This window comes from Phasianus colchicus, chromosome 4 (assembly GCF_987193195.1).
Source record: "Phasianus colchicus chromosome 4, bPhaCol1.hap1.1, whole genome shotgun sequence".
NCBI classification, from domain to species: Eukaryota; Metazoa; Chordata; class Aves; order Galliformes; family Phasianidae; genus Phasianus; species Phasianus colchicus.
The window spans coordinates 10354789-10379492 of record NC_143439.1 but is presented as its reverse complement, the minus strand read 5'-3'; the positions used below and the strand labels follow the sequence as shown (position 1 = coordinate 10379492).

The window sequence follows — 24704 nt, the reverse complement described above, 5'->3', positions numbered from 1 at the left end:
ATTGATTTGCATTAACACATATTTCTTAATTCTAAAATAAAACTTCTGAGCAACAAAAAGGCATAAGAAAACAGTATGCCCAAGAAAAATACTTTGCAGTTCAGGTGCCCACATAGAAAGCGTAGGCAGATTCAAGTTCTTCTCCATTTCAGAAAAGGCAGGGATCAAAACTGACCCTTCCATTCCCTGAAGAAGTGAGTTAACCACAGATTACCCAGTGCTTCTTTTCTGTTTGTAACCTTCTCTCTGTTTTCCATGTTTTGTTTTTTTTTTTTTCTTTGTTTTGTTTATGTCACTGATTTCTTCCCCACACAAAGGAAACAGCCAGCTTCCAGAGGAAAAAGAATACCTGCAGGAAGGTTTCAAGTGATCTAAAAACATTATGTTTAAATTCTTAAAGACAACTCTTGTATGTGCAACTTTAAGGGGAAAAAAAAAAAAAGGAAGGAAGGAAGGAAGGAAGGGAGGGAGGAAGGGAGGAAGGGAGGATGGATGGAGAGAAGGAGGGAAGGAGGGAAGGAGAAAAGGAAGGAGGGAGGGAGGGAAAGAAGGAAGGGATGAAGGAAGGGAGGAAGGAAAAAAAGCAAGGAGGTAAGAAAGGAGGGAGGGAAGGAAAGGACGGAAGGAAGGAGGGAGGGAGGAAGGGAAGAAGGGAGGAAGTAAGGGAGGAAGGAGAGAGGGAGGAAGGGAGGAAGGAAGGGCAGAAGGAAGGAGGGAAGAAAGGAAGGAGGGAAGGAGAGAGGTAGGAAGGGAGAAAAAGTTAATCAGTACCAAGCAACATTATGTTTTGAATTTCTTTTAACACTCATGCTTTAAAATTTCTATTTTTTCTCCAGAAAAAAATGAGAACAGTGGAATACTTTGTTAAATATTCAGTGCATGTGATGAAACACCTTAATGATATCTGAGGCCTACACCAATGGCCTCATGGCCCTAGCACGAACCTCAGTGTAGCACTTTTTTCCTACTGTATTTGTGTAACAGATAATGAATGACAAGAATGTCTGTGACTGCCTGCCTGCCACAGTGCTCTGGAATAAGCTTCAGTACTCAGCAGTGCAAGCGACCAATTCAAAATTATGCCACAATAGCTGCACCAAACAACAGTAATAAAAAATAAGTATTCTGCTCCTGAAATGCCAAGTGCTTTCCTAAAGACTTGCATCTTGAAAACTGTGAAGAGCTATCTGTAAATGCCCACAGCATACATGTACAACATGCAAAAGAGCATAAGCTATATACTCCAGAAGAAATGGTGAAATTGAATCCTTTAGAATGTGAAGTAATTTTTTATTTAAATACAAATAGAACATCATATCTATTCACGTATAACTTGGAAATATCTTTTTCCTCTCCTTTGATTCTTCTTTATTTAAAAAACAAGTTTGTGCCCAGAAGAAGCAAGGAAGAGTTTGTAGTACTTTGCTGAGGAGCGGTGGAAGAGACAAAGACTCTTAACACTCAAACTCCACTGAAAAAAATGACAGAAGCATGATTTCGTGCCAAGGAGATGAGGGAGAGAATTTTTAATCTTCATGAATTGGATTGAACTCCTCAAATTTGATCTGAGTTTGGCAAAATGAGTTGGCAAAAATGAGTCTATACCAATTGAATTCTTTTCCTCACTGTTCCTCAGATTCTTCTCTCATTTTTCATTGTGAAGAACTCTGATTGTTCTCCAGAAGTCCTGGGAAAAACATAAGGGAAAGGAACAATCTCCCTAAATTTTGAACCTGATAACGTCATTTGTAAAATTAAGTGTAGTTATCCCTTTGTATGGGAACTGCTGAATCACAGCCTGAACCTCTGATTGATCACCTGAAGCAAGCAATGAGTCAGCCCTGGGAGGACAAGTGAAGGCAATTCACCTGTGCTGCCAGAAGGGGTGGAGGTTAGCTCCACCTCTCCTGGACCCCATTTAAGAGCTGACTACGAGTGGGGATGGCTCTCTTTCTGGAAATCCCTCCTTTGGAGTTTTACAGTGAGCCTAGGACAAGGGTAGGCCCTATGTCTATTCTTCAGGTGTAATAACCTGCTTAGTCAAATGCTCTTGTATATTTCTTAATTATAACATCTGTATATTTATTGATTATATGCCCTTCCTCTCATTCTTTCTAGACTTAACTTTGTACATTCTGAAAGAGAGCTGTGGCTCCACTGCTCTCCTGCTGTACAGTTTCTCTCTCATGTTTTTACGTTGTTTTGGATGCTGTGTAACCTTAGGGCCAGATGTTTCTCTTTCCCTGATTGTGGTACTACCTGTCAGATTCAACCTAAATTTTTCTTTCTGGCTTGAGGAATATGGAAACAGAAGATGTAATTCAAATCTAGACAGTATGATACACTCCTCACTTAACTGAGAACATCCACTTTACTCCACTACTATGTGCTCTTGACAGTGTAATAGTCAGAAGAAAAAAAAAAAAAAACAACAGACTGAGCCTGAAAGTGTTCAAACTTAAGAATTTTCTTCTCATGAAGAAAGAGTCCAGTGTCGAAATACTTGATTTTAAAATAAAATAATAAAAATCTTGCACAGGTAGATATTCCTCTGTTTGGAAAGGCAGAAAAGTAGTACACCTTCCTACTCCACTTATGGGTGTTTTTAAATCATAGGATCATAGAATGGTTTGGGTTGAAAGGAACCCTTAAGATCATCTAGTTGCAACCCCCTTACTGTATACAGGAATGCCTCCCACTCGCAGCCCCACGCAGCCTGCCTTGAGTGCTCCCAGGGAGGGGGCATTCACAGCCTTACTGAGCAACCTGTTCTAGTGTCTCATCACCCTCACTGTAAAGAATTTCTTCCTACTATCTAGTCTATATCCACCCCCTTCTGGTTTAAAGCCCTTTTCTCTCATCCTGTCTCTACACGACCTTATAAGAATTCCTGCCCAGCTTTCCTGTAGGCCTTCTTCAGATACTGGAAGGCCTCTATAAGGTCCCCTGGAGCTTCCTATTCTCCAGGCTGAAAGGCTCTGGCTCTCTCAGCCTGTCACTGTTATAGAGACCTTAGATACTGTAGTAGGGGTTGATTAAGTAAAAGCAATGTTAGAAACACTTATATCTTCTACAAAGTGGGCTGTGAGAGATTTAAGCCCAAGCACTGAAGGTTTTATAAGTAACTGTAGAAAGACATTTCTCTCCTGGTTGCTCTGCTTAGAAAGGATTGTCCTGGCTTCGCTGCAAAGTGCTTTATCCTGTTTTTCAAATCTTTTTATCTAACTTGTAAATTTAGTAGATCTATTCCTATTGATCAAGTCTGAGGACCTTGAAAATTCTCAAAAACACTAGACTCCTAAGATTTTTAATTACTGAATTATGGTAATAGGATAACAACAACAGTAATAACCATAATAATTTGGGACTGGCATTCATCTCCGAGAATATATTTGCTTTCCTGACTTAGGTGCTGAGGTTTCATTTTACCTAGCTTTACATTTTACTAGCAAAGCTGTCTGTCTCCTGCCAAGCTGCTTGTTCTGACTCTTCTTATTGTCAGTGCAGATAAAGAAGCACTTCAAGAATGCAATTCAACCAATCATCTTAAACATCTTCCTTTGGAAGAGACAAAATGCATCCTATCTGGTTATATCTCACCACTGACTATAAAGGATGTGTAGATGAGTAACTCGTATGCAAATGACCTCACTGTAGATGACTACAGTGGGATGAAATCCAGCCTAGATGACTTGTACTGCTTGTTGGCTAAATACAATAGGACTCCTCTTTGGCTGATGCTGTAGGCGATTGCCAGAACCAACTCTTAAACTGTCCTTACTTGGGTAGAAAGTATTAGGGTGGAAGGCAGGCATTTCTTTTTCTTCAAGTGAGACAGAAGAGATTAAATGTGGCTGTCTGAAGAGCTACTGATTAGAATGAAGGCTAATGATTTCTGAAGGAGGTATCCCTAAGTCTGCAGATAAGATAATTCATAATAATTTCTCTGCAAAGCAGCAGATCCCAAATAACGTGAGTTTGGGTTCCAATGTGTGATTCTGAAGTCTGAGAACTTGTTAGAAAGGTACTTCCTAGCTGTCATCCCTGCTTTGTGATGATAGGTGCTTTGATAGATGCTTTTTTTTTTTTTATGTTGACACAGAAACCTTCATCCTGAAAGATCTTCTCATTTGCTGTCTCTCAGCCTTTAACTAGTTTCCCCCTACTCTCTACACTTCAATAATTTTTTGGAGGGGAAGAATTCAATACATCTTTCACTGTGTGTCTTTGGGTTTGGGTGATGAAATCTTGGCTACGCACACCATGGTCTGGTCTCTTGTATGACCATGCATTACAATTTCTCCTGAAAAGTCATCTTTACAGTAATTCATATTCCTATTACAGGATCAAATCAACCTCGTCTTGTTAAGTTTCCATCCTGCAGAACTTTGTGAAATCCTTCCTGTGTTCAGAAGAAGCCAACTTGTTTTCAGCACTCTAGGATAGGTGCAAAGGTATCGTCCTTATGGAGGGAAAATATTGCTGATTCATTTTACAAGCAGTACAGATCTGAGGACGTCTCTGGATGGCTGGCCAACCAGCTTGCCTGCTCCTTCTTTCTTACTCCCTTGCATGAGCATGGTAGTCAATTGATCCCCTTGCAAAAAACAAAGGACCAACATTTATCAGTGAATTTCCATTTCAGGAGTGGGAAGGAGAGTTTTCTAAACAAATCGCAAGGAAATTTTCAGTGTATTACACCAATAAAGAAATGAAAACTGCTCTTATTTTTTTAATGAGTTTTGCAATGTAGACATCTATTTACCTGCATCAATCTTGAAAGGAATAATAGAAATCAGACAAAAGCTAGTTTAATGACTTGTAAACAATTCTAAAGTGTATGGATATTAAATCATCTCATCTAATTAAATCTGGTTTGTATTACTCTTCTAAATCTATTTACCAAATGATCTAAAAAAACTGCAGTCTGAAATCAGTAAATACTGGATGATGTCATCCAGTGACAAAAGAACTCCATAGATTGAATTTATTGAATATTTCTGAACTAAAGGGAGAGAGATGAGAAGAAAACAAATGTCTGCTGGAGATTTTTTTCAAGCTTGAAAGATTTTTGCACCAATTCACTGTTGCATAATTATCCAAACATGTTTTGCTATACAGTCTGAGATATAAAATACATTTTTTCTTCATTAGAGTTTTAACTTTCTTGTGACATGACCAAGTGCAAGCTTTATTTATGCAAAGGGCATGGAAAAGCTCAGGCATCATCAGGAGGAGCCACAGCTGAATGAGGCAGCAGTGCGAAACTACTGGAGGAATGTGTAGTTTTTTCACATTATATAACACAAAGTCAAGATGTGTAGCAAGCGGTGTTTTATTATGCAAGTCTAAAATTCCTAAGCCATTTGCATGAGAAATTAGTATCATTTATATTTTTAGAAACAAATCCATAGGAATTTAATCTCCTCATCTATCAGCTCCTGTTTCCTTTGTCAAGAGGGCTTGGCAGGCAAACCAGGAGCAAATTGATTTACACATGACCTACTTTATGTGGTGAGCTATATAAACAGTCTACTCTGAAATTTTGGAGAAGCCATTTAAAACACTTTAGAAGGCACTCATAAATGAACACAAAGTCAGCAGAGGAACGAAGGCATCTTTCATAGAAGGAAGGCAGCAACTGAGACAACTCAAGGCAGAGGCATCTGATGTCCAAGGCAATTAGCTATGCTAGGGAAAGAGCAGTCACAAAGCAAGGTGCAGTATCACTTAGTGTTTTGTTCAGAGTTCCACACAACGCAGCTCGTGGCAGTGTCTGATCATAAAATGGATGCTGAGTTGGGCGACAACAGGGGTTCATAAATAGTAACACATGCAACTGTGTAGAAGCTGGGCCTGGAGTTATGCTGGCATTATAGCCAGTGGGAATTCCAGCCGAGCTCCCTTCTTTCACAGCTCAGCTGGGCACGTCTGCTCCTTGGCTACATGTAAATACCAATTGTAAGCTGCGTTTTTAGAAATGGGGAAAGCCTCTGCAACGTAACTGGTGGCAGTGCATCGTTTCCTTACTGCTTGTAAGAAAACAGACAGTGTAAATCAAGGGAAGCTCATGTGTAAAAAAAAAAAAAAAAAAAAAAAAAAGGCATCACTTACTCAGAATGAAGTCTTTAGAAAACTGAAGAGCAGGACTGATTATAGTGTGCACAGCAAAACCTCTTCAGCTTTTTGGGCCATCACTGACAAGCTAGCAAGGCAAAGTAAATCCCTTTCCCTCCAGGATAGTTCTTGAACAAAAACACAAAAGATCTCCCCGGTGCAATTAATTGAGCTCAAAGGATCTTTATTCTGCGAGCTTCCTGAATAACAGCACTCTTGTATGGTTATAAGCTGCAGGGACCAAGAGGAGAGGGCAGCCGCATCCTCACACACTGCCACAGCAGCCAGCCAGCCCAAGGGCAGCGTGATGCAGTGACTCCATGTTAGTTTCCCCAGCACGCCGTGATCAGCTGGGCCCGTGCCTCCCTGCATGAGATCGGGATAGCATCAAAACAGGCCGTGCTTGGCCTTGTTTTAAGTCTCAAAGCCAAATCACAGCACGAAAACTAGCCAAAACTTCTACTCTTGATGGAGGTCTCTGTGACTTTTATCCTAATTTCAGGAATGGGTAATTCAAATGCCTGAGAGCAGGAAGGGAAATCTACTGTTATTAGAAAAGCATCATCCCATTAGACAAGACCTTAGTCACTTGGAAATCTTTCTTTGATATTGGACGTTTTACCAAATTCAGCAATTCTTAACAACAAGATATGGCCTAGAAGGAAGTTCTTATTACTTATTCATTGCTATTTTTGACATTATTTCTGCTGTAATTGATCATTCCACTGCAGAGATGTAACTCACACACAAAGTGTGGCTCTGCAAAACTATTTTCAAGAAAATGGATTGTTATTGAAACTGTGTGACAAATGAAAGCTGGACTCCAGGGCAACGCTGGTCTCCGTGTATTTCAATATACAAATACTGTGTTTTGAAATTGGACAATTGTGTGTCTTCAGGTTAGGTAACTTGTTATGTTGGTGCTTCCGTAGAGTCTGTTTAAGCCAAAAGACTGTCTTTATTTGATTAGCCCTTGAGATTAGGGCTAATTAGCGGGATTTAAACAGACGATTGGATCATGCTATAACATCCTGACGATGATGGAATTTTTATTCACACTGATTCTACCTATCTGTGCTCTGATAATACTAAATTGCCTCCAGGTTTCTAAAGAAGAGTGGAAAACATTGTGGTCTTATCTGACATTTTGAGATAATGTGGAAATTCTTAAAAAATTGCATTAGCAGCTTAAACAAAAGAGTTTTAGCAAAAGTCAGCTTAAAATTTAGACCTAGCACTGCCATTTCAGTCCATCGTCACCAGCTCCACACATCACAACACTTCTTTTGTGCTTCCTGGGGCCCACTGATGCAGTTGCAGGTTGGTGTGCAGAGATGTCAGTGAGGACCACCTGGATGCTCGGATGCACACACTTTTAATGTTGACAAAGAACAACATTTGGCTGTTTTAATTTTTTTTTTTTTTGGCAGAATTATTGTGCTCTTTTACCACCTTTCTTTTCACACTTAATAGCGCTTTGCCAGTCGTTAAAGCTACATGAATAAAAGAAAATAATTAGGGTGAACATCTGCACGGATTTTTAATGGCTCCAGGCTTTCACCTCTCATTTTCCTGTTATTTCTGCAAATGACCCCGGTAAAATGATACAGGCGCTGTCTGACAATCTAATACAACGCACCCTGACGGGTCCCAGCAAGCAGCAGCGCACTTCCTGCAGCGAAGGCACACTAGGGGGACTAGTTGTCTGCGGTGGAAGAGCACTGCTGCTAGCAGACAGCGGTCCCATCCCAAAGCCTGCAATTAAATCATACGGGAAAACAAAACAAACCACCGAGCCTATATTTTTGTTTGTAGAAACTTTTTTTATTTTTTTGGCGGAAAGCATTATCAGAAACGACTTATTGAACGAGTTTGGTCTTTTAACTGAACGGCAGTTGGGATCGCCTCACACATCAGCCTCCTCGCTTCCCCCGCCGGCGACGACTCGCACGGCTGCCGAAGGGGAGCCCAGCAGGCGCGCACCCCGCACGCCCGGGGGCATAGCTGACGGCGGCAGCAGCGGCTGGCTCGGCAAAGCTCCGGGTGCCGGCTTCTCCGGCTCACAGCCCAACTTCTACTGCGGCTTCTCTTCTCTTCTCTTCTCTTCTCTTCTCTTCTCTTCTCTTCTCTTCTCTTCTCTTCTCTTCTCTTCTCTTCTCTTCTCTTCTCTTCTCTTTTTTTTTTTTTCGTCGAGGCAACTTCAGACTTGCTGACAGGAGCTTACTTTCGCCGAGGTGTTTTTAATGCAGTTTTTATAGCTTTCTCTTCTTTTTCATCTCTAATGAGCTGTGTCGCGTTTCACAGCGCTAACCACCGCTCCGGCCGCAGCTTTGTTATTCAGATCGCCGCTCTCTCACAGAGGGCCCCAGAGCGCTCCCCCACGCCCCAAACCGGACCTAAAAGCGACTCGAGGTGGGCTAGGAAAGGCGAGCTGCGCTTCTTCCCCGTCTCTTTCCACCCCCTCCCCGTCCCTCCCCTCAGCGCACGGCCGCCGCCAGCGCCCGTCCCACCGCGCCGCCGCATTCCCCTTCGGCCGCTCCCTCCGTGCCGACTACAGCTCCCAGCAGCCTCTGGAAACGCGTGCCCGCCCCGCCCGGCCCTCGTTTGTGCGAGAGGCTCCGGCCGAGTTTCGGGGCAGCCGCCGCTCGGGACACCCGGGGGCGGGCGGAGCGGGGAGGTGCCGGCACCGCTGAGGGGTGGGGGCCGCGAGGAGCGGGACGGATCCCTGCGGGCCGGAGAAGAGCCGGCCCCGCGGCGGGGTGGGGGGGGGGAGGCGGTGGCTCCCGCCCCGCCGAAGGAGGCGGCGGAGGGGCCGTTCCCCCCCTCCTCCCGGCGCAGGAGGAGGAGGAAGGCAGCGTCCCGCCAGGCAGCGGGGCCGAGGGGCGGGAGGGTCCCGGGCTGCGGGGCGGTGCCAGCCAGGCGGAGCGACGGCCGCAGCCTGCCCCGGGACGCCGGAGCTCGAGTTGCGGCGGAGGGGCGGCGGCCGCCCCTGTCGGCTCTCCCGATGCGCGTGTGAGACGGCGGCTGCGGGAGGAGGAGAAGGAGGAGGAAGGGGAGCCTCCCGCCCCGGCCCCGCTCGCCCTCCGCTCCGGCCGCTCGTTGTGCGTGAGACACAGACACACACAGCCCGCGCCCAGCCCTCCTCCCTCCCGCCCCTTCCCTCGCCCCGCAGCCCCAGGAGGCCGGAGCGGGCGCGGTGCTGCCACCGCGTCTCGGGGCTCCCTCGGCCCGGCCCGGCCGCTGCCGCCGGAGGAGGAGAAGGAGGAGGAGGAGGAGGACGAGGCGGGCGGCCCAGCCATGAGCGGCGGGGAGGTGGTCTGCTCGGGCTGGCTCCGAAAGTCCCCACCGGAGAAGAAGTTGAAGCGCTACGTGAGTGTCCCCTTCCCCTCGCGGCGCTCCCGCTCCCCCCGCCCGGCCCGGCCTCCGCCGCGCCGTTCCTCCCGCCGGGCCCGGACGGTGCGCCCTCCGCCCGGCGGCGTCCCGCCGCCTTCCCGACCCCGCTTTCCTTCTCTTCTTTCTTTCTTTCTTATTATTATTTCTCTCGGGTGTTTCTGCTTCGCTTCGATCGCTTTTCCGAGAGAGTCGGGGAGCGAGAGGGGGGCGGAGTTTTTTTCCCTTCTTCCCTTTGGATCCGAGCTCCGTGTAAATGTATTTTAAACGTAAACACTCGCCGGCCGCCGCCGCCGGTGCTGCTCGGGAGCCGGGGCTGCTCGAGGAGCGGCGGAATGTCGCTGTCGGCCGGGGGCGCCGCCGCCGGGATGCCCTGCGCGGAGCCCTCCTGCCGCCGGGAGCCTTTGCCCTTGGGAGCGGAGCTCTGTAGATCGGGAGGGGGGGGAACCGAAGGGGGAGGAGGGAGGTTGCACGAAGCGTGTGCCTTTTTTCTTTTCCTGTCTGCCCGCCGTTGCTCAGAAGTGGACGTTTTAGAGGAGCTGACATTTAAGTTCGCAGGAAAATGGAGCGTGTGTGCTGAGAGGGCAGATTCGGTGACAGGGCAGCGGCCAGGCTGGGGCACGGGGTGCTGCCGGGCCGCTGTCGGGTCACGTAGGAGGTGCGGGTGATGCCAGGAGCCTCTGAGCCGGGCCCTTTCCCATTGGCACCGGCACAGCTCCACGGGATCTGTGTAATTGGTACGAAATGTTGGGTGGTTTTTTTTTCTTTATTCTCTCAATCTCTCTTAAAAACTTTTTTTTTTTTTTAACTTTTGTTTTCCTAAAGCCTGTTAGGTGGGATTGAAATAGAAACGGCCTTTGCAATGATCAGTGTTTTCGAAACAAGCTAAACCTTGATCTGAGGATTCATGAGCGTGGAACCGAGTGTAACCACGCTGTTTTTCATCTGTTAGCGATTAACGATCGCTTCTTGAAAAAGAACTGTTGCTTTTGCGGACAATTTTTTACATTCCAGGGAATTGGTGAAAAAGGACTCTTCAAGCTTCAACACAGAGGAACAGTCCATTCACCGGTTCCCAATGGCAAAAATCCCATGAATGCAGAGGACGCAGGATCAGATCTGCAGACCGTGACCTGATGGGACGCGGGAGGGTTGTGCTTCCCTGGTGGATTGGGCATGGGCTGCATTTTTGCCTGGTCCTCTGTGTGTGTGTGTATGTGCTCTCAGAGGATGCCGCTGTACCACTCTGTAGCGGTTGGGAAAACTCCATTTTGCTCAAGCTTGAGTTAATTTCCCACTCGAGCTCCAAATCACGTACAGTCTCATTAATTATGGAAGAAAGTGTAAGCGAGAGTTTGCTGTCCAAAAATGATACCATAAATGAGTTCCTAAAGATGTTAGCTTTTTTCCCACGTAACGGTCCTTTCAGTGTATTTCTGCTTCCATATTAGAATAACATCAGAACCTTTGAGGGAAAAACTGACCATACTTTTCATCAAGTGGCACCCTGTCCTCAAAAAGTAATTTATTTTCACTTGAAGCAGGGATCTGCTTTTTGAAGATGCAGTGTATGAGATGAGTGAGCATATGGCAGGCTCACATCAGCAGGACTTGATTTAGCATCTGGATGCACTGGAGGCTATAAGGTCATAAGTTGCACATCATTGCCAACTGATTTCTGCTTGTACACTCCTGCATAAGAGAAAGCAGGATTTGAAGTAAAATGCCTCTTGCTTGCCTGTGGTGCCTGATCAGCTGTGGGCTAAAGGTTCATTTTAAAGGTGTAAAAGTAATAGTCATTTTAAGCAAAACAGAGGTTGACAAATGTGAGTGAATTTTAAGTGAACATGCTGATTGAAGCTTTGGCTCCTGCTCTCTGTAATTCTATGCTTGTGCTGGGACACAGAAAAGCTGTGTTTTTTCGAAGCCATATTTTATCCTGGTGATGTTTCAAGAGGCTGTACCAGAAGAAAAGATGGGAAAGTGATTTCAATAGGAAACTGTTCCTCTGCAACACATACTTTTCACATGTATATATGGAAAATTGTAACTTCACGCCCTATTAGTTTTAGCATGCAAGTGTTGGGGCAAATCCAGGTTACCATCTGTGAAGGGAGATAAAAAGTCTGAAATTTCAGTTAAATATGGCTTCGGTTCTTAGGAAGGGTGAAAAGGAGCACTTTGAAGCTAGTGCTCAGACATATGTTTTGCAGGGACTGCAGTTTTTAGTCTGAAATAGTTGGATGCAGTATTAAAGCTTACGATCATTTGAAGGCTAAAAAAAGAAAGGAAACGATCCTGCAGGTGGAAAAATCAGATTTACTCGGATGTATGACTTAATGCCATGCGTATCTTTCCCCCTCTTAAAAGGAGTCCTATTTTAATGTCACGTTCGTGAGTTCTGGGTACAGCAGTAACTTTCCAATAACCATTGGCACCTGTTGTTGGTTCCCTGGAGCTGGTGTGCACAACAGTTCATTTGCTGGAACAGGCTGGTGGTTTTCAGCTGCAGATTTGGGGGGAAAATAAAAGTAACTTCTGGTGTCAGCTGCAGCTCTGAGATCAAGATGCGGTTTTAGGAGAAAGGAAGGGAAAAGGAAGTGGGGCTAAATCCTGCACAAGTCTCTGCAGCCTGGGCAGTGTCTGTGTGAGTGAAGAACTTGTTTCTGCACAAGGATACAGACCACTAGGTTTGGTGACTTCTGTTACATCCTGCATCGTTTCCTTTCCTGACTTCATCTGCTGCCTTCAGTTCTGGGAACTTCTTGACCAGCTGTCACCAATTTGCACTTCTACTGCTCTGGTTCTCTTATTTTTAAAGATTATTTGGAAATCCCTTTTTTCCCCAGTCAGTGATAGTGAACCATGGTTTCACAGGTCTGTTACATTGCAGGTCTGCTGTGTGTGCGTGCCTGTTCAAGTAACTCATTCTTTGTGGCAACAGCATATAGAATATTTTACTGCCATTGTGTTAGGAAGCCACCAGATACTTCAACACAGCTGCTCTTGGTAAAGCTATGGAGAAAAACTGGAGTGAGTGTTAGTAAGTCTTCTAAATTCTCTTGTAGGGCTACTTTGCTTTCCTTTGGGTGGTGCTTGGGGCTCAGCAGGGTAACTGGATATGCTTCAAATCAAGGTTTTAGTGTTGGTGCTTCATTTGTACAATTGATTTGTAGAGCCTAGTGATGTAAAGAGCAGGTGGTTCTGTGGTTTTCTTGTTATTTTTTTAAATAAAGTGTGATAGAGCTGAAGCTGAACTTTTTTTTTCTTGTACTGGTTTGTGTTTCTAAGTGAAAATATAATAATTCTTGATATTCCAACAGTTCTACTTAGACTGAAATGAAAGGTAGCATTTCATCAGAACCATCTCACAGACTATATTGGAGGAAGAAAAAGCACTTTGTTGGGTTAGCTGGTAACTAAAAATCCTTCTGGCTATTTGACTCCCATTATTAATCCCATTTTTAATTATTTAAAAATGAAGAGATGAAAAATGAGAAATAAACTTGATTTCCCCCAAGGTGATCAGGAGGTACTGGTGTATTTCAGACAAGGCTGCGTGGCATTCTACTTTTCATTCAAATGGTCTTGTTACAGACAGCAACCAAAAAAGGGACAGACTACTGAAGTAGCCATTGATGTTATAAAGCCTTGTTTTAAGCTAGTTTAGGTATGGCAGTATTTAAAACTGAATATTTCACTCTGGTCTTGTTTGGCAGTTACTCTTTGGCACTAATCATGTGGGTAGCTCCTCTCTCTTGAGTAATACTTAAGTGTGCTAAGAGATGTAATGGCGTTAAGAAATGTTTTATTCAGCAGAATATTTGTAATCTGGTAGAAGCTGCAGCGCATGACAAAAGCCCTTTTTCTGGAAGGCACCTGTTTGCATTTAAACCTCTCGTTATCTTGCATCAGTATAGTGAGCAAATCTCAGGAGCCAGTCAATTTATACACAATCATAAAAAAAAAAAAAAACAACAACCCAACAACAACACAACAAGATGAGCTGGTTTGACATCAGAGTGCTGTCCCTGTAAAAGTGGGTGGGAAGAACTCAAGGCAGATGGCTGTAACCAGGTAATGCGGTGTGCCAACTTAGTATTCTGAACTTGGTTGTGCTGACGATTTTGCAGGAGTTAAGTGTAGAAGTGTTATGTTCTGAAAGGAAGCCTGTTCCTTCCCTTCTTCTGTGCGCCGCGCAGGAACAGTATCGTGACATTTGATATTTTTAAACATCAGTTAGTAAATCCTACACCACAAATTGGAAAGCAGAAGTAAACCGAACGTTTGCTTTGCTAATAGAAGCAGGTTGTGTGTGCTGATGGAAGATGCTAAAACAATCTTGGGTAGAACTTCAGGGATATGCTGACCTTTGCAAGCTTACTCTTTGGGTGAAAACCTCGCTTCTGCAGTGTGGAACTCCGTGTGCAAGTATTTATCGTTTATACGTGTCCTAAGAAAGAAAAGTTAATCTGATTTTCATAGAATGTACCGTGTTGATATACACTGTGCATTTTGTTTCCAGCTTTTTGTGATGCTGCGTAGCAGCTGATATTCTACACATGCATCAAATCTTGCTGAACGCTTTTGAACGCTGAGTTTAAGCCATACACGCTTTCAAAGGAAAGGAAATAATGAAAGACTCCAAATTTAACTTGCAGTTAAACACAGATGACCTTATTTTTTTGTGTGTTTTAGTCAATTGTAAGCCCAAATGTAAGCTAAAGCATCTATGTAAAATAAATGTGAATTGAGTGCCTTGAAAAAAGGAATGTTTTTATTGGCCAGTTTAGCTCTGAAAGGTCTAGGCCCTGACTGTCAAAATGAACATCAATTTTGGAGCCCTCTGGAAGTGCTCTACTATTCCCAAATGCTTGTACAGCAGTGTTATTTTTGGTTGATGAGGACACCATCCAGGTGGGTTGTAACCTTTTGGTTTTCATTCTGTGTTGGTACTGAACTGTCCCCCGTTTAGAAAGAAGAGAATGTTAGAAAATCATTTCCAGCGTCCTTTTAAAAAAATCTTAAAATCTTGGAATGATTGCTCACGTGCTACTGGGACGTGATGTTGGTTTTTGTTGTTTGTTTTTTCAGTTGCCTGTTTTTTTGAGATGACTTTTGGATCAATAGCTTAGAATCAAATGCAATCTTGTAGATCTTTAGGACAATTCATGTCTTGGAGTCTTGGTTTAAAAGTGAAAGGAGCATCAGTGAGTCAAGATGTAGTTTTAAGGAAGAGAGTAATTTCATATACTGTAGGGGGCTCTGGTTTGGATATTTAATGTTTGTTTAGTTCTGCTATTAGATCTTTCTAATCCAAAAAATAGACTTCACCACATTATATTGGGTGAAGTATTTTCTTAAATCAAGGAGAGAAGTACAGCTGATGGGATGCAGGTTTTGTTTTTCCACAGAGCCGATGAAACAAAGATACACCACCTTACCTTTCATCCTAACTTCTGTAGTATTGCAGTGACAAACAGCTTGAGACTTTTTTTTAAACTGACCTTAAAATTTTCCACGCTTCAGTGACTAATCATTTTATTGCCAATAGAAGCAATTTAATCTGTTGCAATTTAATTGCAGTATTTCACTAGGAGGGGAAGACCTTATGTCATGCAAATTACTTGAGCAAGGCAGACAGAAAGATCAGACAAAAAGGGATCATCTTGTCAAGGCAGGTATGTTGTATACAGGTGAATATTGTTGGTTCAGTGTTATTTGCTCTTATTCTACGGACTCTAATGTGAAGTAAGATTCACATATGTAAAACCTAGTGTTTCTAAGGCAGTACTACTTTCCTCTTTTTGGGGGGCTGGGGAGCAGGAAAAAAATTCCGCCATCTCCAGTGCAAAAGTAAAGGACTGTTTATTTTCAATTCCTCCTTTGTCAGTTCTTTAATAGGCTATTGCAAGGTTTTTGTTTTTGTTTTATTTCTCTGCATTATTTACTTTAGAAAGTATTTGTAGTCATACAAATACCATTAAGTTTATGGTAGTTGTATTTTCTGCTGGCTTTCAAGAAAGCCTTGGTTTTGTATTTGTGTTTGGTCTTGCTTCCAGCTGTTAACAAAAGTTTTATTTTGGAATATGCCACTTTGCTTTCAGTTGTAAAAATAATCTTACATTTTAGTGTTTGACTGTCTTAGCAATATCCACGAGGGAAATACACATATGGTGACTTTCACTGAGATGAAAGGGACTGAACTGACTGCTTAACTCCCTCTTTGTAACTAAATAATTCTCTGTGTTCTGGCTCTGGCTGGGATGAAGTTCACTTCCCCGGAGCTGCCCGTATGATATTCTGCTCTGCACCTGTAGCTACAACAAAGCTGATAGCACACTGATGTTCTCACTGTTGCTGAGCTGTGCTGGCATCTCAGTAGGGTTCTCTCTGAAGCCAGGAGGCAAGAGTTGTGGAGGGGGCATAGCCAGGACAACTGACCTAAACCCACCAGAGGGGTATTGCACACTGTGCAATGACACATTTTGGGAGGGAGGAGAGGGCTCTTGTACTGAGAGCTCTGTACCTACGATCAGCTGCTATGCTTGTTGAAGTCCTGCTTTCCAATACATGTTGCTTCTGTGCAGCCTTTGCTTGTTGCTTTCTCTTTTCCCTTCAATTAAATTGATCTCGACCCTTGAGCCTTTATTTTCCCCATCACATTTTCTTCCTGCCATCTTCAATTGAGGAGGAGTGAGAGAGCAACGTGGTGAAGGCCATCAGCGTGAAGCCACCACACTGTGAAACATTTCTTGAAGAGAAGGTGCTTCTGTTGGGATGCCATGCCGAGTTAGTTTAGCAGTCTGTCACTTAATGTGCAGCTGTGTTCAGGTCCTACATCAAAAACTTAAAAGGGTTTTGCTAGTATAGCACTTGACTGTAGAATCATTTTAAAAAAAGATTCATTTTTGAGGGGCTGTGCTTTACACTTCACGGAAATTCTTGAAGAACAAACTTTGCCTTCTCTGTTTTTTCTAAAGGAGCTCATTTTTGTCAACTCCCAAACACTGGCAAGCTTGAAATAGGAATCTTGGCGTCAGGGTGTTTGCAGAGGTGGCCGTGTGGCTTTCTGCAGGTAGAGGTGGGTGGGAATGGTGGTAGGTTATAGGGATGACCTTGTGTAGCAGGACAAAAGCTATCTTTCTCTTTGCCTGTTCTCGACACTTGAGTTTTCCATCAAGCTAGATGGTCACGTGATGGTTCTTCTGCTCTTTTATAAGTGAAAACAACAACAGATAAAACCTTTGTGGCAATGGAGATAGTGGCTGTCACAGACTAAATCTGCTTCCCCACCCACTTTCCAGCACAGCCAGCCTTGGGGCAGGGTGATGGCAGATCTGCTGCCTGCCTTCCTTCAGGGTAAGTCTGTCTCCACCCCAAAAGGAATGCGATGCGTTTCAGTGGTGCGGGCAGGCACGTTTCTCTCCGCTGGGGTTACAGCTGCTTTTAGGCTTTTCAGTATTTTGGCCTGAAAAGTAAAAGGAAAAAAAAGAAAACAAAAAAAGACAGACTTCAGTTTATTTTTCTGTGTTGTCTCGGGCTTGGGATTCAAAAGCAAAATAAACCTTGTGTAGGTGTTTATTGCTGACAGGAGGAGTTCGTGGGATTAGATTTGGGGTATGGAATAAGAATACAGGAAGCTATTCAAATGCAGTTAATTCCTCTGCCTTCAAACAGACCTGTGATATGATCAACAGGCAGAAATTACCGTGCATTAGGAGGAGTTATTAAGAAGGTAGATCTGCACATGTTACCAAATAAAAACAGATTTTTTAATCCTAAGATTTTAAGTAGAATGATACCTTTCTATATTTCTATACATATAAGTGAATCAAGTGTGAAAATAGTGTCAGTTTGTCATCTTTCTTTGTATGAAGAACTGCTCTGAGGCATGTAACATGCTAGACAAATGTTCCCATTCGTCCTTCGTGCATGTTTTGTTTACAGTTTTCTGGTGCGTATGTTCCTCTGTGGATTCTTAAACTGGATTAGGTGTAGTGGAAACGCTGGGCTTGGTTTTTGGGGGGATGGTGCAGGGAGGGTTGATAGTTACGAAGAGTTAATGTTTGAAACAGCTCAGTCTAGTATGCAAGCAGTAATTAATATTGGCAAAGTCCAAAGTCCTTATACATAATCTGACTAACAGTTATGATCAAAACAAACAACAACAAAAAAAGGTGTATACATTTTTGTGATCCTTGGAAGTGTGCTGAAATATTGGCAGCAAGTCTGCCCCTGCCCAGGAAGCACTACTGAGAAAAAAACATACTAGGAAAGCCAGCAGAGAGCACTTGTCTGCTGCTTGTAGTGCATATTGTACAGATTGATATTGTGTGTACTTTTTGTCGAGGAACAGCAGAGGATGTTGAGATACTACACGGACTTAGGGAATGCATTGGTGATTTGTCCTTGTGTAGCGGAAAGGAAAAAGAAAAGAAGGGGAGATGAGAGGTAGAGGGGAGGGTGATCAGCACAGCCTGAGTCTGAAGAGGCTGGCTTTTCCCAGAACAGATTAGGCAGTGGAGTTCTGCCATGTGAGGCCTGACTGAGGAATGCAGGAGATTCCAAGGGACTTGGATTGAAAGCATCTCACAGCTGTAAGAATGAACACGTGGAGATTTTGGGTGTGACAAAAAGAGACTTCCAAAATGTTGTGTTATAACCGGTTCCATTGATTCACCTATGATCCCGTCTATTCCTAGCTCTGCTGATGTGCTGCAAGCATCAGAGATTGTTAGAGGGCATGATCCAGACTGGCAGTTCTGCCTTCCTAGGAAGTAGGAATCTGTATGAACTGTATTTGAGATTTAAGCCTACTAATACAATGGCACCCCTTTTGAATACTTCACTGGTTGCAGAGTGCCACAGTCGTTTGTTGTTGTTGTTGTTTTTTGCGTGGTGCTTTTCATTAAAGAAATGTTTCTTTCTTTTCATTATGTATTATAAGTAGAAATGTTCTTGTGATGACATTAGGTAAACTTTGTGTTTACAAAGTCATTTTCTGTTGCTGTGGGTGAAGTGGAAAGGTAGAAGTGCAAGACTAAGTATCAAGTATAACAGTATCCTCTTGGTTCTTGCATATACTGATGTCTTGCTACGTACAGGTCTACATGATTGTTACTGAAAGTTTGTGTTATGCTGCATAGATAAGTTTTGTAGTCTAATGATTTGTTTGTTGTCCAATGTAAAGTAGCATCCTTAAAGCTCAAGGCTGAGGTAGTGTCACCTTCTGAGTTGTCACCTATCTAGTAGCTGTCTTTGTGCATAATTGAAGTGACATACATAAGCTTGTCAGCTTTGTGACAAGTAATTTGAACTACTGTTTTACTGTTAAGGTCTGTCAGCAGATACAACACTTGCACAGATTCAAGAGTTGTTTATTACTGAGATGACACCTGGTTGGTTTGTTTGTTTTTCCTTTCTGCAGTTTTTGGAAGGAGAAGGGAGATTTGGGGGCTGGGAGAGAAAGAGATACGGAGTAAAGAGTAGCATTCAAGTGACTCATTAGTGTAAATTGGGAAACTTAACCTTGGTTTCATCCCAGGGTAATTTTGTGCCAGGACAAGTAACTACAGAGTTTTCTGCTATGGCGTGTACTTCTAATGCTAAGGTAATTGCCTCTTCATGGTCCTTTGTGTGTTTCCCTGACCTGACAGCTCAGTTTATCTGTGAATCTCTTCTACTCCAGGATCGGGGGGAAAAAAAGGAAGTTTATGGTCTGATTTGTGATGTAGCAGGAATGTCTTTATATAATTCTATAAATGAGACAGGACTTTACGTAAATTTGCTGGTGTACTTGATGGCATTCTCTTGTAGTACAGCCACACCTGACAGATTCAGATGTTCTAGTTGGCTGTTCTTGCATTGGAATGGACCCACTTCTAAATTGCAGTAACTGTCTGCATAATTAGAATTTTTGCTGAAGCATGTTCTGTTGGGAGTCAATCGAAAGCACTGTGAAGGGAAGGTGCCAAGTCATTAGCAACACAGATGAGGTGCCCACTCGCTTCCAACAACTGCTGGCAAGGCAGAAGCGATCCCATCAGGGAGCTTCTGCTCTCTGTTTATGGGAAGAGGTTTTCCTGTTGGTCTTTAACTGGCATTGGACAGGGCTGAAACATGTTCCTACCTCCCTTAGGTGGCTGAAAAATAACCTTTTCCCCCACTCTCCATTGCTTAATTTCCATTTCAGGTGGCTGCCTTCTCTTCCCTTTGTTGCACTTGTTGCTTCCCCGTTGTAGGCAGTGCAGTATGGGTTGAGGAGATGGCAGAGACCTTTTCTGATGAACTGCTTCAGTGGTGGCTTCTGGTACTTCAGAGTGCCCCGTGGCAGTGAAATGAAGCCAAGTGTCCCAGCTGCTACTGAACTCGTAATGAGGTTGTGTTAGAGGGGAGAAAACGTCAGCCTCCTGGTGGTTTGAATCCTTTGCTGCTGGTAGCTGCTGCTAAGAGGGGAAGGGATTGAGATTTCAGAGGTAAATGCTACAACTGCTTAAATGGAATAGGGAACAAAGAAGACCATGATCTGTCCTTTCCAGCCAAATGTCCGAGCTGGACAGATGTTTCTTACTCAGTGCTAAGGAGGAAAGTCCCTGGCCAGCAGTTCTAGGATAAGGGTTGAAAGGTGAAGAAGCCCTATGGGGGCCTCCTGCTGCTTCAGCCCTGCACAAGTGAGAGAAAAGATCCAAAACTTGTCTTTTGTGTTCTTTCCTCCTCCTGCCTCTTGTTGCAATTACTTGGTGTTTATTTTCCTACTTTTAAATTGCATAATTCAGTCCATCCTGTCACTTCCTAATGTCTGAATCATAGGTAGCTCTTCCTGCCTGCAGTAAACAAACATTTTGCTACTGGCACCTTTCCTGAAGTTGAAATTGTATTTGTGGGGAGGAAGGAGGGGGAATATCCCTCTGTCAGCTGCTTGGGAAGCTAATTGCCTTGTGTGCAGATAGGAAAAACAAAGACATCGGCTGGTGATGGAAATGGAAGCATGTGGATACAGCGTATCCAATCTTGTATACCGATGTCCCCCTTCTGTTGGTCGGGATGAGAATGGTAGCAGACAATAAAAATAGATTATAAGCATTAACATGCTCCTGAATTTATTAAACATAGCTACTCATAAGCTGCCTCGTATCTGTTACCTCTTCTCTCTACTCTTGAAACTCGCATGTATGTACACTGCTGAGGTGCTTGGTGCCTGCCATGTAACCAGTCACTTTGGATAGGCACTGCCTTGTCTAAACCTTCCTCCTTTCTGAATGCTCTCATGGTAGGACAAGAAGGTGGCACAGAGCTCTGTGAGACACATGGGCTGCCTCTATCCATCTGCTGGACCTCTTAGCCCATATCTGTCAAAGATGTTAAGCATGCTAACTTTGCTTTTCCTGTTATTCCTGTTAATTTTAATCTGTAAAAACCTTAATTTTACTTTCATTTTTAAATCAAATATGCGTCCAGAGCGATGCGTGGAGGATAAAGCTGATATCCTTGACGGCCTCTCACCCCCCTTCTCTCTCATTTGTTCCCTGTTGCTCTTTTCTGGGCTGTACTTTAAGAGGAAGGTATCTCTTGAGTCTTCATAGATCACCTCACAGTATAGTGTGCTGAGTGGTACAGCTCCCTACGCTGCAACTGCACGTGGAATGGTTAGTTTACTGCTTTAAGACCTCATGAGATAGCAGAGGAAAGATCCACTTGCTGTTCTGGCAGCTCTATGTTGGCACCTTCCTGTCCATCTCTACATTATCACTTCCCTGTCTGATCCCCCTGCTGTAATGAGAAGAAGCTGAGAATGAGTCAGTTGTATTAAGGATAGACTAGGTGAGGTAAGAACACTCTGAATGTTGGAATGACTTTTTAATACTTCTTTTCTTGTAATAGGGTACCTTCTTTTTGACAGTTACAACCTACCTTGATTTTGCAGCTGCCTTTCATATAGCATGGGAAGCACACGATATAAAAATAAAAACACAAACAGGCTTTGGTAGTCAAAGCAACAGAATAGTATTCCAACTTAGTTTAATACCAATTTCAGAATAGACAGCAAAGGCAGGAGAAAAAACTGCTGTTAGATGCTATGGAAATGCCCTCCTGTTCCCCTTTACTCTGAAAGATTATGAGTGCATAGGAGTACAGGGCTTTCCATGTGCCATTTGTTCTCTTCTAGCCATTAAGGCAAGGACAGGGTTCCTCACAAAGAGAAGATTGAGAGATTTTGGAACTGGTAGCTCATTTTAGAGGTTGTGAAAGAGTTGAATACCCTTTCTGTCCTCATCTTCTACTTAGTCTGTTTCCTTACGTGCAATGAAAGAATTTAGATTTCTTTCCATGATGGTATTTGGGTTACAAAAGCCATCTTGGGGATGCCATTTAGGTAGCGAATAATGATTGGGAGCTGAGAAGAAAAGGAAGCGTGACAGAAGACAGTATTCTGTTTATAATGCTAGTCTAAAAATAATTGCAACCTAATTCTTAAAAAATGCTATACCGTGTATTAACCGAAGATGGATGGAAACAAGTTTGTATTGTATTTTATCCTCTGTTTATTTATATTTGATTTTATCCTCTGTTTATTTGTATTTGATTTTATCCTCTGTTGCATGAATTTTGGAGTCCTTGCAACTGAGTTGCACAGATTCAAATAAAAGCCATGCTGAACACTGTAGAAAATACTTGTGTCCTACATGCTGCATGGTGAAATTTTTTGCTGAATCAGAAGCAAAAATGTAAGGGTTGGGTCCTGTAATTATAGTATTACGCGACCTGCTTATGATTGCCTTTTAATTTAACTTTGCAATATGAAGTATTTCTGGTTGGAATGGAGATAACACTGAGCAAAGAATAATGAAACCCAGTTTTTCAGTCTTTAGCATTACTTTGTCTTTTAATGTTCCATGGTAATATTTTGTCACTTTTAGTCGTTAAATATCACATTGGTGTGTAAATCTTTTCATTTGAATCTGCAGCTCTTAAACTATAATCTTGCCACGGGTTTCAGTAATCGCTCTTGCCACTTGTCTGATGAGATAATGGTCTTGCCTTCTCAAAGTATCTTTGCTGTTATTCTTGAAGAAGACACAAGTAATTATTGAAGTAAAATCAGCAGTCGGAGAACTGTATGATTTTACTTTTTTTTTTTTTTTTTAGCAAATAGTTAAAGCAGTGCTTGTGAATTCCAGTAAGTCTCAATTTAAGATGCAAATATTTCTCTAGGCAATTGAACTACACAGCCTGAAGTTGCTATAAAACACCTTATGGTGTTAGGAAAAAAAAATCACGTGAAGCTCTATACCAAAACTTGTAACTCTGACAGCAGGCGTTAGCCAAGAAAATGGTTGAGGCTGTAGTAGAAACATACTTTCCCACGAAATAAAATCCAAGGATGTAGCCACCATAATTGTGCAATGAATTATCATAAATGTGATGTCATAGTCTCTGCAGCCTACTGAAGGGGTAGTCTGATTTTGAAATCAACCAAGCGGTGAATAACAATTCTCTGAATTGGCCCAGACAACAGCAGACACATGTCTGCATCATTTGGGGAGAGCAGTCATCTCCTTAGAGTATTAAACTATTTCAAAATAGAAGTTGTTGACTTAATGTCTTAATCTTGGCTTTCCATGAAGAAGCACAGTGTCCCAAACTGATTGTTACTTTTTTTTTAACAGATCCCTAAACTTTCAGTTATGTTGGTGTGTAAAAGGCCTATTGGAAGAAAGTTAAGTCTTGAGACCATTAGATGTTGTTACTGTCTATTTGTCTTTAGAAAACTTTTACTCCCTGTTGGAAAGAGGTACAGATGTGATTGCAGGATTGTACCTTTCGATCTCAAAGGATAAATGGAGAGCTTTGCCCAAGGGTATGTTTTGAAGATTAGGTAGAAGCAACAACCTTTAAGGTATGAATAGTACAATTCTGAAACTTTGTTAATCGTATGCGAGAACCAAGATATATTGCTCCTACCCTAGCTCTGGTAGGATATATTGATGTAAAAGGACCAAATGAATGTGTCTGTCACGTTTGTTACAGTTCTGGATTAAAAATCAGATAAGTTAATGAACTTATTAGCAAGAAGACACTGAGCTTCCATCAAGTGTGGTACAAACTTATCTGGCTGTCCAAATCAGTATGCATTCGAAACATAATGAAATGCAATATGTGTTTTCATTGCTTACCATAACCTCTTGCTGTAGCTATATTATAATTAACACAATTAAGTAACTTATAAATTAGTGAAGGTACCAAGAGAAGATCTCTCTGCTTTCCTAGCAGGAAAATCTTCACACCCATCCCTATATCCTTCAGGCAGAAGCCTGGTTAAATAAATAGACCTTGCAGTGTGCCCTAAGGGTTATAAGGGGGAGGTGAGAGCAAAATTTGGAGCCAAGAGCATTCCCGGAAAACTGTCTGTTGGGACATCTCTGTGTTTGGGAAGTTTTGGCTTCTTCCTGGGTCAGTCTTTCCTCGTGACTGTTACAGGTGTCTACAGGTGACCTTTTCCAAGCTGATCACTTGTGTCAGTGGTCTGCTTGTTCTTTACATACGCATGTATTTTCCTTTGATCTTTATTCATGTTAGAAACAGTCAGTACCTCCTTGCTTGTGCTCATATATTTAGTCTTGTGATGCTATACCCTGCTACTGTGGCAGTCTGATTAGTGTCTCTCCTAAAAGTTGTGTTGTTTGTTTGGTTTTTTCTTTTCCTTTTGGTCTCGCTTTCCCTTGGCAAGCTGCATCTTCTCTATTTGCTTCTATCTCTTTATCTGTGCTGTTTTTTGACACTGACCTGTCCACAGATGACTCCTCACACTTGTTTTACTTAAGTTTTAGATGAACAGTGTTTTCTTTATTCTCTTTGATCCTAAATGCAGCCTCTTCTCTGAATTGTCTTCTGTATATTGCTATAATTGCTTCAATACCAAATAAAGTGCATTTTCTCTTTTCTTGTTAGCCATCTCTGCAGTTCACGTTCTCAATTACTTTAGGAGAACATGGACAGATGCATCTTCATAATTAAGTCTCTTGACTATTGGAATTGTCTGTTCTGCGAACAATTGGATGGTTGGCGTTTGTTATTGGGTAGGTATGTAGGCTTTTTCCAGATGACACAAACTGGAGTTGCTGTCACTTTTTGTCGGTCTTGCTACCTATGTGTGTATCTTTAAATGCCACAGCTAATTTCTTCTCAAATGCATT

At 42.8% G+C, this 24704-nt stretch overlaps 1 protein-coding gene across 6 annotated transcripts in view; it reads left to right on the top strand.

The window, feature by feature from the left end:
* The first annotated feature begins 8911 nt into the window (after positions 1 to 8911).
* Positions 8912 to 24704, top strand: part of GAB1 (GRB2 associated binding protein 1) — a 95946-nt gene continuing 80153 nt past the window's right edge. For 3 of the 6 annotated variants that reach the window (XM_031588834.2, XM_090138611.1, XM_031588832.2), the window contains exon 1: positions 8916 to 9486. In XM_031588834.2, the coding sequence (XP_031444694.2) occupies positions 9415 to 9486 (72 nt within the window). In that variant the 5' untranslated portion in view covers positions 8916 to 9414. Of the gene's footprint in view, positions 9487 to 24704 lie in introns of all 6 variants that reach the window. The other 3 variants (XM_090138610.1, XM_090138613.1, XM_031588833.2) reach the window with 2 other exon arrangements.